Below are 16610 nucleotides of genomic sequence, written 5' to 3' on the forward strand. Positions count from 1 at the left end.
TGAAATAAGCGGCGTAGTTAATGCGGATAAACCGTTGTGCATCTGACACCTGGTGTCTTCATCTCTGTTTTTATGCAAAAATAAGTGTGTTTGTGAATTTAATGACTAACGGGAAAGACTTTGGCAATAAAATCCAATTCTGACTTCAGTACAGTGATTATTTCATTCTCCTGATGGCAGAAGACGATGAAATGAGCATTTATTTCAACCCTCTATTTGGGCTCTAAGCGTGCTGTATCTTGACAGCGTGACGAAACACACTCTTCTTTATTCACGGAGTAACGAGCCCGGCGCCGTTCGTAAGTACATAAGATGTTCGTAGCAAACACCAGAGGGGCATGCTGGGTAAACAAGCGGCGGCGCGCGTTCCTCTGGCCCGCCTGCTCTGCTGGACGCGGTGCGGGGACATATGGCGACCATCTGGGCAGGAACCGGGGACGTCCGGACGTCGCGTTAAGCCCCCCCCCCCACTGTGCCCTCCCTCGGGGGAGGGAGGGGGGGGGGTGGGGGGGACAGACGGTGGACCGTTAATAACGCCGAAGCAGTCGGCTCGGGGGACGAGACACATGTCCTCCTCTCTCTGGTACACACACACGCACACACGCACACGCACGCACACGCACAGGGTTCATCAGACGCAGAGGTTTTCCTTCACCTGGGCGCGCTTGTTTTGCTTCTGGAACGTCCAGGTGTGAAAGAAGTGTGAAACAATGCCGTCTCCTCCTCGTGCACCGTGAGATGCCTCCTGATGCTTCGAGACCCACAATGCACTGCACATTGACCCACAATGCACCACATTCTCCATCGTGAAAACCGAAAGGCAAGCTGTGCCGTTTCTTTGGTCCTTCAGGCCAGAGGGGATGAAGCCGATCGGAGAGAAGCCGCAAGATGAAAAACACGAGTCTGCCTGTTTCCCTTTACCGTCCCCACACATCGGTCCACGTTTCTTCTTCTGACGTTGTCTCCGCGTCCTCCGGGGTCCACCGTATTTCGTCCCCCCCAGTGTGATTTCACTCTTGATGGTCATGGGGCTCCGGCCAGTCACAGCTGTGTGCAACCTGAGCCGGACGCCCCCCCTCCTCCCCCCCGCCTCTGACCTGTGAACCCGTCGCCAACCTCAGCATCAAGGTCCAAATCTGCATGGATGTTCGGACTTGGCCGTTGTATGTGGGTTCTCACGCCTTTATTCAAATATCGCCAGGACAGGAGGGACTGCTTTGTTAAAAAGACAAATAGATGCGTTTTCTGTTGCTGCCCAGAATGTCCATCTGTGTATTTAATCAACACAACCTCCATCGACTGATCTGTTTTCAGAATTCTGCATTTCTTCTGGGTGTAAAGACCCTTTAGCAATACATATTAGCGCCAAATGTATAATAAAGAAACCCTTTAAATCAGAAATGCAGACATATCTGCAAAAAATAGAATGAGGTAAAATGAGAAACGTCATCTGCATTGTCAATCAGATTAAATCCAATCGACCCAATGAGGAGATCACAAGCCTCCACAGTGGATATTTATTCACCAGCTAACAAATCTGCCCATGAGAGCAGAAGTTCTGTAACGAACCAGCTTGTCGCTGGGCGGACGGAGGCTTAGCGGCAGTTGAACCTGTGAACATGAGGGCAAGCGTCAAGTTCTCTTCCTGCAGCCACGTGTCCACGTGTCGCCGGCCCTCTGCCGCGTCACGCCGCCAGTCGGGAGGAATTCTGATCAGGCGTCGGTGAAAACATCTAAGTAAGCCTGCTTTTCACAATGAAGCGTTGTTTCATGTCGTGTTGGAGCTTGATGCCGGCGGGAGGAGAGCAGATCAGGCGCGGCGGTGTTCCCGCTGCGAGGTCGGCGGCCAACCCCCCCCCCCCCGCCGGGCGGAGGGTCCAAATGTCAGCATCGCACTCGCCAAGTTAGCCACAATCACTCGCTATTCTGTGTGTATGGAGCCGCCATGTGTCGGTTGCTTGGACACGTTGCAGTGTGACGTCGAATCGTTCTTCATTCAGGAGGATCTTCACTCACTGCTAATGCAATTACGACCCCCCCCGAACAAAACGTTATTGATCAGATTATTCTGCCAAAGTGCCTCTCGATTGAGAGTGGAAGCAGCAGGATGAGACTTGTGTGTCCTAGTTCCCCCACACGCACACTCAAAAGCACAAAAACCTGTTTAAACCTGCTCAGTGGTGCCAGACGAGAACCCACAGCTGTCATCACATTTGAATAAGTGCTGCTCAATCCTAATTATATGAGACCCGGCCACCACACACACACACACACACACACACACAACTCTAGCGCAGTGACAAGAACACAAGATGCTCCTTCTCAGCCAGAAGCTCATTGGGGGTTTTGCCTTTTAGGGCCTTAAAGATGGAGCCTGGACTCAAAGCTGCAGCGCAGTGACGTCATCTCTCGTATTGATCCAATTCCTCAACCTGAAAGGACGCCGTGAATTGGACTCGAATATCCTTTTTGGGGTTTTTAATTCACAAGCTTGAGTGAGAGGCGGCGTCGCCCGGCGTCGGGCCTCGCCGGGGGGGAATTTTGAATGCATAATATCCGCGTATAACGGCGAAACAACAGGCCAGACGGCGCCGCCGCGCGAGGCACAAAGGACGTCGTCGTGTTGATTTGCGCCGCCGCGGGGCTCTTGATGGATGGAAATATCGAAAGGCATCTGCCGTGCCACCTGCAATCCATCTGACGCGCCGGGATAATGGCGGCCAAATGGCGAGGGACGAGGTTCCTCTCGACGCCGGCGGCTCTGCGGGCGAGATTAAGCAACAGAACAAGCTGCAGCCACGCGTGTGAACCCGTGATGCAGAACATGTGGATTCATCACATTAAGTCATCCGATGCTTCATTATTCATCTCTACACATACGGGGCGAATATTGCCTTTGACTGACGGCTGTAGTTACTGCAGCTTATAAAAAACGTAACGTATGCACAATATTATTTTATGAAATAGGCGTTCCTGCCCGATTAACTGATAGTAAATGTTTGACTGCTTTAATCAAATGAAAAGGAGCATCTGAATCTGCTGCTTCCGTGGCTCCGCTGCGCTTTGCACAAAGTTTCAACTGCTATATTTGTTAGTTTTAAAGCTGACTTCACCCTCGGCTGTAGAATTCCCAGGGCGGCCGTTCTTTTTTTCTTTGCGTGGTCGTCGAAGAACTCGACCTCACGAGAAAAAAGTCGAGAAAAAAATCTGCAAACACGCAGAGGAAGGGAATAAAAGTTTAGAAACGTGAGCGGGATGCAGATGGTTTGCAGTGGATTTGCATCTGCTGTAAAAACCCTCTTTCCGAGTAAACACTGTTCTTCAGTGGATACATTTACTTGTTTTTATTCGTGAGGATGTGACGTCCATGTTGTTGCTAGATGTTCCTCCGACATGAAACATGAAACAATGTCAGAAGTTCATCTCGTTTATCTCTTTGCAGCAGTCATCTGTCCCGTAACCCTGACGGGAAGCTGGTGTGTGAGCCAGATGTTCTGATGTCGGCGAGCTGTTTCATAACTACTGAAGGACCTTCGTGCCACCTTTTTTTTTTTTTTTTTTTGGTGAGATTGCAGCGCCTTCCATTAGGAGCTGCTCTTCCACTCTGGGAGGAAGATGATTGCGGTTCTCGCCCCGACGTGCTGTAGCTTTAGCAGTCACTGCACCCTTAGAACCGGCCTGCATCTCATGCTCGATGGCCACAATTGTCTTTGTTTTATTTGACTAATTTAATTATCTCCGGCTCCAGATTTACAAAGCCCCTAAAGCAGGGGAGGATTACATGTTCTATCTTGAGCTGATGAGATTTTATCTTGCGTGCACAATTTATCACCTTGTCAACACAAGTTACGTTTGACACGTCTAATTCTCGCGTAAATATTTTCCTGTTGTCGGGACGCAAATTTCGCATGAGAAGGTTTCATGTGGTCAGGTTGGCTCGACCGTGTTTCCTCTCAGCGACTCAATCAGGAGCCATAAAGTCACCGATGCGTCTTGCATTTCATGAACATTCATTGAAAGCATTCGATTCCTTCAACTCTCATGGGGTTGTTTTCAGTTTAAATATAATTCCCACGCGGTCTCTATTTCAGAGTCTGTGTGCATTTGTGTGGCAGGGAAGTAAAAAAATTCATGGTAATTCAGTTTTTGCTAAATAAAGAAGTTAAAATCACCTTCTGGGACTTTGCAGTCTCTCTTTTCTGCATCCAGAGATAATGAGTGTCCCTAATCAGAGCCCGATCGGGCCCTTATTGAGTACCGCTCGGTCTCTCCCGGGGGTCCGGGGGCTCCTGCACACAGCTGGGTCATGGATCTGCGGCTGACATTTGCAGCTGGCCGGTTGGGATCGGCCGTTAAATCACTTCGCAGCCGTTTCGCCGCTAATGTGGTCCGAGTCCCGAGAACATTTATTCATTATTGATGAGAGAATAAACGTCTCTGGTGCACTGGATGCAGCAATTACCCGACTGAATCATCCCGCTGTGACGAGATGCTTTTTGTTGGGCGGCTGGTCATCCATGTGGATGTGACTCAGGGGCAATAACAAAGCAGCAAGAGGGCTTTTGAGGTTGTGTGTGTGGGGGGGGGTGGTCGTGCTTCTCCTTACAGTAAAAGAGAAATGAAAATAAAACACAGTGAAAGGAATACTGCTCTTTTTTCGCTCTCAGCTCGGGCAGTCGCTGCGCTGTTAGGCAGCAGTCGCCTGTTGCCATGGCAACTACCTGTTAATATTCCGGCAGAGCCGCCCCCCCCCCCGACAAGCTGAGAGCGCCACTTTCTCACAACAACAAAAAATCGATCGGGCATTCCTGCAGAAAATAAATGAAGCCGAGCCAGGTGGTCTCAGAGGGGGGGGGGTCGTGGTTGCAGTCGCGGCACGCGTCGGCGCTTGTTGGCCTCAAAGTGACCCCGACTGACCTCGAGTCCTCCTCCGAGCAGAAGAGGCTCAGCGCTTGTAGTCGCAGAGGTCGCAGAGCTTTGGTTCTTTTTTTGGGGGTGGGGGGGGGGTCGTGTCCCCGTGGAGGGGTTTCCTGTTCAGAGGTCGGGGGCATTACGGAGTCCAGCTTTCTTCTGCTCTTTGAGCGGTGAAGCCGTTCAGAAGGGATCGGCCGTGTTTCATGAAAAGGGGTGGAAGCCGTCACGAATCCCATTATGCCGCGGGGACGAATGTCCAACCGTCCAGACAATCCCGCCTCCCTCTGTCTTCTGAAAAGACCTTTTTTCCCCCCAAACGATTCTCCTCTCACGCAAGAAAGTCTGAATAATGACTTTTTAATTACACACATACACACACACACACACACACACACACACACTACTTGTATCACATTTTATTTTATAGCCGAGGTGAAAGTCTTCTTCCATCCACACGATTCAATTATGAAAGTCATTTATTTCCAAAGCGCTTCCGAAAAATCAGCTCGCGATATTAAAAAAGCTGCATATTTTCATAGTGTCTGTGAGCCTCATGTTCAACCCTCGGCCCTTTGCTGCATCCGTCTCTCTCCGATAAAGGCAATGAAATCCCCAAAAGAATCTCCATGGATTAATAAACTTCAGCGGCGTAGAGACGCGTCACCTGGTCACCGGAGGACAAAGCCAACAAAAATGTCCCGATAAAAACTTGAATTCACCACAAACGTCCCTCTGGTGCCTCTGGGACCTCGGAGCTCTCTGCGGGTCTGGATTCCCTTCATCTGGGAAAACCCGGCCGTCGCCTTGAGCTCCTGGAAGCCCGCGCGCCTGAAGGTCGGTTCTCACGTCACGAAGGTCTACTTTCCACCCAGGAGGCCGTCGGCCCGGATCGGCACAAAGCCGGAGCGTCTGTCCAAACGAAATACTACACTTGTAAAACACACGTGGAACTGATTTGAACCTTCAACGCAACGACGCCAAAAGTTGTTAATCATGTTTCCTCAAACAGGTTCCAGCTCAAAGGGCTCGTGTAGACGTCACGAAGCTGCTGGGGAAGTGGCTTTTAAAGCTGATATCAAAGCATCTTTGTTCTGCAGTTCCAGAACCATATTAATGCTTTTCTTCTGGGCCTTGTGATGTTTGCATTTCTTTGCTCTTCTCCTCCTTCCCCCTCTTCTGGTTCCCTGGTGATCTGACCCCATACGGGTGTGTGTGCACAGCTCGACGCTCCCTCCATCACCAACGACGGCTTTTGCACGTGCAGCAGTCTTTTTCCTTCTCCAGATGCTTCTGAAGTGGTCTCCTGCCCCCGGTGACCCAGTCTCCAAACCCAGCGCCTCCACCTTCCCTTTTTCCAGAGTTTCCAAGGAGCCAGACTGGCTTCCTTCTCACCTCCGATGTTTATTACACAAACAGCGCCTGGGATCAAATATTCGTACTCCTTCCCTTTCTGGTTGGTGCGAGATGCCGTGTGGAGGGAGTGGGAGGTGGGGAGAGAAGGAGCTGCAGAGTTGTTTGTGTCTCCATCTGACGGGATGAATAATTCACAGCAAAGGGCTCCCTGAATCGCATTAAGAGAATAGTTAGGCCAGTGGGGCAACGGACAACATGGATGCTTGATTGCACACACACACACACACACACACACGTAGCCGTGAGTAACGTCTTCTTGCAGACCTTTGACTTGACCAGAGGCGACCCCTCTGTGCTGTTTACTTTGGCAGGTTTTTTAATGTATAGAACGTTTTAGGAGTCCCGCTGGGCTTCGGTTGGCTTTAGGTTCGGGTTCCGTGAAACTATTTCAAGATGATCTGCTACATTTCAATGTGAAGTAGCTCCAAACTCCATGAAAGAGTCATTTTAAAGACTCTTAAAGAAACTCTAGTGTACTTTGACGCTCACTAAATCTATTCTGGGGCAAATCATGTCAACGGGGCCGGAAATGTTAACATTGTTTTATTATGTTCTCAAAACCGCCCCCCCTCGGAAACCTTCTCCGGCCCAGATTTAGAACCACAGGATCACAAAGGAAACTCTCTTCTGTTCAACGCTGTGGGCCAAAAGCCGATGGAATGATCGTTTGAGACGCACCCTGACACCAGCTGCTCCATCGGCGCCGCTCAGAGGATGCAGGCTACAAATAGAGCTGGGGGAGGACCAGGGGGGCGGGACTGTGACTGTGGGGGGGTGGTTCTGGGCCCAGTGGGCCGGGTGCAGGAATGTGGAGCTGGGAGGGAACACTTTGCTCGTATGCAATGTCATGCATACACACACACACACACACACACACACACGCGTGTCATTAGGATCTCTGTACCTGACTAAGTGGATCAATCCTCTCCAGTCACAGAACACACCTGTGTTCACAAGGAAAATACTGACTGTCGCACCCCAATTGGCTCAATTAGAGTCGGGCGGGAAGCCAAGGCGACTCAGAGACTCCGAAATCGCAGCGGGGACAATTTATTTCAAAGACGGTAATTATGCACTTTGAGTCGCGTCATTTTAACCGGTAGAAAGAAACCTTTTGTGCAGGAAAGAGCTGCTGCACATCGGCGGAGACAAAAAAAACAAATCGCTTCCCATTCATTAGAGGGCTCATTGAGAGTTTGTATTCACGACGCCGGCTGAGATGTTTTCCCCACAAAACGAAGACGCGCAGAGCGGTGTGACAGTAAACCTGCGACTTTTCCACGTTTAAATCACATGTTGGTCCTCCGGCTGCCGAAAGCAACGGAAACCGCAGATTTTTGAGTAGAAAGGAGCTGAAAATGTGCCGCAGGGGAGAACTTTTGGCCCGTTCCACTAAATGCGCGTTTTCTCCGCCCTGTCTGCAGGTGTGCTGAGCCTGCCGGAGAGTCTCAACCTGCACCGGGACCAGCAGCGCTCAGGGAGGGGGGGCGAGGGTCCGGCGTACAGCCAGGCCGAGCTCCGCACGCTGGAGCAGTCGCTGCTCGCCACCCGGGTGGGCAGCATCGCAGAGCTGAGTGAGTACGCACGCACACACACACACACACACACACACCTGTGATGTTGTCGTTGGTAACCCCCACCCCTCCCATTACAGCTGTTCTAACACCTGTCTGTGAGTCACACCCGGAGAACCAGCTCCAAGGTCACTTCCTCTGAGGCTTTTAACCTCGACGGCTCCACCTTTTTGAACTCTGACATCCCACTACCTTCACCCCCCCCCCCCCCTCCCCCCGGCCCCCCTCCACCCCCCAACGCCCTCACCACAGTCACGCGTTCATGACCCCGTCCCCATCTGCCCCGCCGAGCACTTTTGTGGTCTTTTCTTGTCACTTGTGGCTGCTGATGATGAGTTGCGTTCAGGTGCATCTGATGAATGTGGGTCCGATTGTCACTCCGGATTCGACTCCTGAGGGAATCTTGTAAACCGGCTCATATTGCTTCTCTTCAGCTCTAATCGGCTTCGTTTCACATTTAGTCATTTCGTTTTGGTTGTAAAGCCACTTTTTGCTTCTCTTTGCTTTAGCGAACGAGCGCGCGGCGTTTTCACTCGGCAGCCTCCGAGTGAGGCACGTTCCGTTGACCTGCTCGGCCCCGGAAGGACAGAAATGGTTGATTTCTGCTCATCGCGCCGCCTCAGCTGGACTTCACCTCACCTCCGGGGGGGGGTCGGGCCGGTTCGAGGCCGCCGGAGGCCGACGCGCGGCTCGTAAACGCAACGCAGTTGATGCCAGCTGCTCGCGGCCGCTTGGTGGATTCCGTTGGCCCCGATTCCCTCCTTATGCTGCGTTGTGCGGCGCACGAGCCGCTGAGTAACCGGAGTGTGAACATGCTCCGTCAAGTGCGTGCTGATCACGAGAGCTGCTAACATGTTCTACCATCTGCTTCTGCGAGGAACTCAGAGGAACAGATCTGCTGGAACTCTCGCACCTTATTCACTGTTGCCTCTCCACGTTAAAAGCGTGGATACTAGGAAGGTAGCTGCACGGGAACGTTCCTGCTAGCAGCTCCAATGGGCCCAGGTCTGGAGATGTGGTCTCTGCACAGCTGTGTCTGCGGGTCTTCTGGTAGCCCGGCGCGCTGGTTTTATGGTAATTACACCAGTGACGTGAGACCTGGACGCGATGCCGGGGGGGGCGAGGGGCCCGTGTCCCCGCGCAGGGCTTTTAAAAGCTGCTCGGGACCAACGTGTTCAAACGGTTTGAATGGAAATCAATTTTCAGCTATTAGCTCGGCGTCTGAACAATAAGCGAGAAACACTTGAAAGTTGAGCGGCAATTTCACACCTGAGTTGTTTGGTAATTAGTTGGCTGATAAAAGAGCCTCATTTATCACTGTATGCCTAATTTCGTTCTCTCAAGGTGGATAAATACGTCTTGTTTCTGGGGTCCCATTGTCTCACCGCTCATTGGATTCCTTGTGTGTGTTTGTGTGTGTGTGTGTGTCTGTGTGTGTGCGTGCGATAGATTGTGACCACGTGTCTCGTCTTTTTCTGTCAGCACAGCAAGTGAAAGGCGACATGTGATGCAGCGCAGGCCTCCGCTCCTGAAGCTGGGTGTGCCTCCAGCGCGGAGGAAGCACTGTGTCAAAGTTCTGAACCCGAAGATGTTTATGAAACCAAACCCCAAATCCTAACTGTGCGAGTGTTCTTCGCTCACTGTTAGTGGGGGAGTCACACATTCCTGCTCTGGTTTCAAAGGGCCTTCAAACAAAGGATGCGGCGTGTAATCCAGTTTTTAATCTCATTAATTGCACCGTTTTTTCTCAATGCGGTTAAAACGTATCCTTCCTTAACGCTTTGTGTGGTATCTTCTGAAACAAGATCAACTTTAAGTTGTACGTGGTGTTGCAAATATGTCAGCATTGACTTCACACGGGACAGATGTCTCCAGCGCGACGGTCCAGTGGCTTCGGGACCACCCGACTACGCGGGTCGTATACGGGCGGAGGTGAACAACAGCAGCCTGACTGTTCGCTGACCCGCGGCTGTATGACAGCTGGATCCAGGCGGTGCCAGAGAGAGCGATATTATTTAGACTGCGTCAAACCAAAACAACACCATTGTTTCCGTTTTTTTCTGGGCTCTCTGACAGCGACTCGAGTACGAGACCACGTCCGCCGAGCAATTTCTTTATCAAAACCCTTTGTGCTGCTGCGCGGGCAGCGCGCGGTTGATATGCAGCGATGTGTTTGTCAAAGCGGCAGCTTGGGGACTGATTGCTGTCGTATTGCACCGCTCTCTCTCTGTTACCACGGCAACCACACTTGAGCAAACCATCAGTTTAGGCTAATTTGCACCTTTTTTTTTTTTTTAAATATTTGACAGCTAAATACATAATTGTCACTTTGAGTTTGAGGATGATGTGCCGATGCGCGCCGTATTCTCCCCGGCCGGCGGCGGGGCCCGGCCCGAGACGTGAGTCACCGCGTGTTCGCCGGGCCACGGGGAGGCAAAGCGCTTAATTCTTCTGAGGGCTGAGTGGATTCCACAAAGAGAGGAATCCCTCTCGCGCTGCAGAAAACTGCGAGGCAGACGAGGTGGTTTCTTTTTTTTCTCTTCCTACGGTCACAAAAATCAAATTTCCATCCCCAGACAACCGATATTCTCACGGCGGACTGTTAACAAAGAGCTCGCCCTCGCCGTGCTTTTGTAGCGCCCGTACGTTTCCACAGAATGACTCAGACCTCCTACCTGCCGTCGCTGCTCCGCTAACCCACACTCGCTTACCTGGATGTGAGCTAATGGGCTCGCTCGCCCCGACGCAGCAGATCCGGCCCTGGCGAGGGATGTGTCGCGCTTCATTTTTGGAGAACGTCCGCGCCGTTCTCATTTTTCCGCTTAAAGAGTTAAGAGGACGTCTCCTGCTCGGCCGTGCATCATCCCTCCCGATCTCACGTCTGGCCCACTTCTCAGCGCGGGTGACGGAGAGGAGGAAGTGAGGGTGAAGAATGAATCCGTCCGGACTTCTATTCAAAGTTGAAAAGCTCATTAAGCAGCTTTCAGAGATCAGGTTCTGCATTGAATCCACCCGTCTGACCGCTGCAGCTCCCGATGACAATGTCACCCTCACGTAATGGACGCGTCTCAATGCGCCGCTTGGGAAGGTCTGTAATTTATTCCTCTTCGTTTCGCTAACTCGTGTCCGTCGGCACAGTGGATTATGGAACAATGGGGCGCAGAGGAAGGAATTGTTGACTCGGCGGTTAAGATGAGCCTGGCTCACTCTGCCTCTGGAACGGGAGGCGCCGCCATTTCCCTTATCTGTCTCCCAGCACCTTTTCCAGGAGGAGGGAGGGTGTTGGGGGGCGGGGGGCACGCTGACACAAACAGCCCCCCCACACACACCCTCACGATCCTCCAGACACACAGACATCTCTTTCTCTCGCACAAAAGACGCACGCCGGAAAAGTCTTGTCGGCTGTAATTACGCCAGGCTGGCTTCCTGGTTGTGTTCTCGCTTGACGTCCCCCCCCCGGTCACGGGAAGCCCACCCGCTCATCGCAGCTCGCTGCCGAGAACTCGAGTAATCTCACATGTAAAGATATAAGACAACATTCCCTGCAGCACTTGGATTGGACTTTACAGCCGACGTTTGCCTATTTTTAGCCACGCAAACAAACCAATGACACGTTGCCGCATACCTGCAGACGTTAGCATGCTAGCCCGCCGCCAATGGCGGGCAATGCTCTCTTGTTTGAACCCTCCTGGTAGCGCGTGAGTGTTGACATGTGCTGCTGTCCTTGCCGTCACTACTGGCGCGCCGTAAATGTCCCCAACAAGGACGAGTATCAACTTTCTTGTACTTGTTATTCACCTCGGGTTCCGTCTTCAAAAGTCGTTACGCACCGCCCCGCTGTCCTCGTTGATTCGTGGATGATTTCCAAGTGGCTGACGCACCGCTTTGTACCGCGCAAACACAGAGGGAGAGCAAGGACGCGCGGCGGCGGCCGGCGGTCTCGGAGCGTCGCCCGCCCTGCCAACTGAGGACGCATCACACGGCGACTTGGCCGGCGGCAGCGAAGCGGCGGAAAAGCTTTTGGGGCGAGCCAGAGACCCACTTAAAGAATGACCCGCCACACAAATTACACGACAGCACGCGGGACCAGCCCGGAAACCGGGGTCGTCGTGGCGGAGTAACGCAGTGCCGCTGATGGAGTGTTTTTTCCCGGCGGGGTGGGGGGGGGGGGGGGGGGCTAATGGGAGCGTTGGGGTAATAAGGCGGGGAATTGAACAGGCGGCTTTTGCTTCTCACCTCACTGAAAAAGAGAAGAAGGGGAAAAAAAAGGGGGGGCAGTTGTTTGCGGGGGTTGCTTTGATGAAAGAGGACGTCACAAACCAGCCTGGAAACTGTTTTCATTGACTGAACTAAAGAAAGGTCTCTGGCTTCATACTTTGGTGCCAACGGTTTTCTCATTTAGTAAAACATGAGACAATGTGGGTAAGCAGTTTAACTTCGGGTTGATTTTTAAAGGGTTAGAATGATGCATTTGCCTGAAACATCTCCGTCTGGTCCAGACTGATGCATCTCAACGACTTCGGGACACGTTATTTCCTGCTAATGCCTCTTAATGACTCTGATGATCTGACTTTTCCTCTAGCACCACCATGACGTTCGTGTTTTCGGTGTCTGCTGGTGCACCAGACTCGCACATCCTAACAACGAATACAGGAATATTCCACGAAATGTGCTTCCCACATTTATGTTCCCCCATCGGGATGAACTGTAATGACTCCTGAGACTCTCTGGTCATTCCACTAGTTCAGCTGAGCTTCCTTTCCTCGTATTCTGCGGTTATTCCAGCTTATTTTTCGAAGCATGCTTGTTTGAATTGCTCACACACTTCTCTCTCTCCAGTGCATAAGTACAGAAAACTACCCTTTATTTTTGATTTGTTGCATTTTAGTAAACGGGACGACTTATTTTCCGGGGTAATTGTGAAGCGTATAACAAAATAATTTGAGGGAATAAGCCCTCAGCTGAAATATGACCGTGAATACTATTTAAGGACACGGAGACCCCGTGTTGTACGCTGCGACTCCTCTTCTCACAGGAGCCATTAAAGTCCCTCAAACAGCCGTTAAACGGAATGAGGCGGCATCCATTTAGAAGTCTCCCCTCCTGTGAGTCGGAGGAGGCAAAGATGATGACAACGGCACGAGAGAGGCGGCCTGTGTAATCTACCGTTCCCATCGCCGCGACGGAGCGGAGTGAAGTCGTTGCCGGGAAGACGAGGCAGCGCAGAAGGAATCGCCTCTCGTGATACGGAGACGAGCATCCGGCTTAAACAGGGATTTCTTTTCATTTGCAGCGTCTTGCATCATAGGACCTCCACATATTCCAAGGAGGACAGTGTGAGGGGGGAGGTGCACCTGGCTGACCCCCTAAAATCAACAGAGAATAATTACCTGAAACGAATAAAGTTTTATCTTTTATTTCTAATTAAAAAACAGGCCTTACTGTGACTCGTTTTGCACGTGGGGGCTCAAACAGATGGTGTCGTGCCTTTAAAGCGTCTCCAGAGATTCTAACGCAAAGACCCCTAAACCTCACAGCCTGTTTTTATCACCTCTCACCTCAACTTTCACCTGCACATATTTAGGAATCCATGCCGGATGAATCCCTCATCTGGAAGTACTGATAACCAGTGGGAAACAGCCCCGGACACCCCCGTCAGACATGCAGCGACTTCAGCTTTTGTTGCTTTTCGCTCCGTATTCATTTCCACCGACACTTTACCTGCAGCCTGTAAACGGATTGAAATACCTCGCTGAAAGCGAATGAGCCAGAAGAGGCTTAATGTCTCTGTAGAGGGGCAGAGATGGACGCTAACGCTCTGCGAGCATTTCCCCGGCTCCATCGAAATCTTCTGCTGAAAAGCTTCCTGCATCCGTCTGAATCTGGGCTGCTCCTAAATGTGCCGCGAGCTCGCGCCGCGCGAGAGCGTTGTCTGGCGTTTTTTTCCCCCCAGCGGCGGTTCGAGGCAGGAACGTGAGCAGCGCCGCGCCGACGCGAGGCCCTTCGGACGGCGTGAATCATTCTTCGTCCCACATCAGATGCGTCAACCATCCATCCGTCCATTAATTCCCGCTCTGATATCTGCTACCTGTGCGTTGACCGCGACACGTCCCGTAATTGACTGTGATTAATAGTTGCCGTGGAATTGCTAATGTGCCCCGAGGCCAGAGCGCCGAGCCGGTCGTATTACCGAGTGATGATTAAATGTCCTCGGCCCCTGGAGGGGGGGGGGGGACATGACGCCGCGTCCATCTCGCTCATCCGACAGTTGTCTCTCTGGGTCACATTCTGACCCGCTGCATGTCTAATCACATCATTGGTTGGCTGCCCCCCCCCCCCCTGCACTGGATGACCTTACCTAATCGGGTTTGTCTAATACCTGGAGACGGGCACCGTATCTCACTTCACCCGGTGGCATCGGGGCGCCGCGATTTCCCTCGTTTCCTTTATTTAACGTTCCGCCAGGAGAGCGAACTGCGTCGGGCCCCGTGTGCGTTCGACTGCCTGCCGGGGGGGCTTGAGTCTGACAGATGGAGAACCCCCCCCCCTCTTCCCCGTGTCATTCTGTCATAGCGATGAGCTTTTCGGGACGGGCCCCCTTTGCTCAGAAGGGGTATTTTTGGAACAAAGATGGGAGTGTTGGTGCTGCGGTGTGTTCGCTGTCTCACTGCAGCTTCCGAGCTCCAGGCTTTTATTCACATGTCTGCCGTCCTTCAGCCGGGAAGAGAGCGCAGGAACTACCGCCCCAAACCCACCGGCGCTCCGATAACCAGAGTAAATCAGTTTGTTTGGTTATCAGTTTGTCCTGAGAAATCCACCCTGCGCGCTCACGCACCGGCGTAATGTTATTCTTAGAGGCATCACTAATGACCTCATACGATCCAACATCTGTGGATTATGCCTCCGTGGAGTTTCTGCCTCTTTGGAGTCTCAGACTTTGAGGTTCAAAACCTTCTCTGGTGTTGAAAACCGTTCGAGTTGTAAAATGTTTTTTCCTGCAGCTCCTGCTGCCTGAAGACGCGGCAGGAAGCGGGTTCCTCAAAGGACACGTCGGGGAATCTTCTCTAAACTCTGTGGATTCTGAAGCTCCTTCAGGAATCAGCTCACGCACATTTTTATTAGACGAAGTTCTCGACCCATAATAAGTCAAGAATAAACCAGGCACTTGTTTTTACTCAGATGACTTTACATTTTTACGCAATCCTTCATCAAAAACCTGGTCTGCGTGAAGATACCTGGAGGATTGTTCCAGCTCGTAGTGGTTTGCATCGTGTTTTGTTTTAATGACGTCCAGACCAGATTCATCGCTCATATCTCCCATACTTTGATTAGGCTGATAACCGCTCTCATATCTATCGGGAGAGGGTTAGCTTAGCTTAGCATAAACGGGGGGAGAAACGGCCAGCTTGGCTCCGTACCATGTTAGCAAGATGAGAAAGAGCACCAGTAAGGGTTTGCGTGTTGGCTGCCGTCCCCGCAGAGGTTTAGAAGAAATGAAATGAAGAAGCAACGAGAGGCTGCTGAGAGGCTCGACGTGTGCGGGAGATTTAATTTCAAGGGCATCGATTTCCCACTCAGCCGGGACCACGTGGGCACACGCGAGTGACCGAATGCGCGGTGAATCCGAGGGTGTGTGAACGGAAGGAAGGCGAGTACTCGCGTGACAACGAGCGCAAAGGATGCGCGCTGTGGGAATAACGCGTAGGACTTTGTTATAAAGAGGACTGTCCAATTATTCTTATCCCTGAGCAAACTGTATTTTCTTTATTGCACGTGTAAAAAAAATATATATATATTTAAATATCCTCCCAGGTGATCTGGTGTCCCGGGCGATGCACCACCTGCAGCCTCTGCACATGAAGAACCCCAGCAACGGGACTCCGGTCCACCAGAAGACCAGCAGCACCGCGGTGCACTGGGAGCCCGAGGCCCTCTACACCCTCTGTTACTTCATGCACTGCCCACAGATGGAGTGGGAGAACCCCAACGTGGAGCCCTCCAAAGTCACCTTGCAGACCGAGAGGTGAGTCCAAACGCATCCGCCCAACCTCCCCTCCCCCTCCCCCGGATGGACAGATTCGCCGACGTCTTCGCTCGGCTCCGAGGAGATAAAGCTCCATTCTGCCCGACCCCCCGGGGAGCAGCGGGGAATGTCAGGCGGAGCGACGTGTCAGCGGGCTCTCAGGTTCCCCGCGGACCAAGTTCTCTGTTTAGCTTTCTGCCGATAAAGGTTGAAGACGAGTGGGAAAAAAAGTGATGATGGAATGACATTAAATGAGACAAAATCATCTTTTAACTTCTGCCCCGCGAGTGCAGATTACTGAAATACATTTTACACTTTTTAAACACTTGCCAGGGTTCAAATCCCCGGCACACACAAAGAGAGAGAGACTAGTCAAACAGAGCGTGTCAATATCTAAAAGCTGCCGCCTTTTATTAAACATGTGCTTGCAGCTAAAGACGGAACGAGCAGCTGCACACACGGTAAACACGGCTGTCCCAAACGGCTCTCCGGTCGGCTACATGCTGCTTTCAATGGTTTATTTTGAGAGATTACGGTTGCCAGAGGCTCCTGAGGGAATAAAGCTCCACTGGGGCCTCCGCTGATGGATTCATAATATAATATAACGCACTATAATGAGGAGAGTGGCGCAATTGATTTCGCAATTTATGGTTTTCTAATGTACACGTGAACCTTAAAGGAAACTC

At 51.7% G+C, this 16610-nt stretch overlaps 1 protein-coding gene across 1 annotated transcript in view; it reads left to right on the forward strand.

The window, feature by feature from the left end:
- LOC120816942 (ankyrin repeat- and BTB/POZ domain-containing protein 3-A) overlaps positions 1-16610 on the forward strand; it is a 74458-nt gene that overhangs the window by 44143 nt on the left and 13705 nt on the right. The window contains 2 exon segments of the mRNA XM_040172626.2: positions 7752-7901; positions 15714-15924. Coding sequence (XP_040028560.2) covers positions 7752-7901; positions 15714-15924 — 361 coding nt within the window.

The sequence above is a fragment of the Gasterosteus aculeatus genome, chromosome 4, assembly GCF_964276395.1.
Source record: "Gasterosteus aculeatus chromosome 4, fGasAcu3.hap1.1, whole genome shotgun sequence".
Classification (NCBI taxonomy): Eukaryota; Metazoa; Chordata; class Actinopteri; order Perciformes; family Gasterosteidae; genus Gasterosteus; species Gasterosteus aculeatus.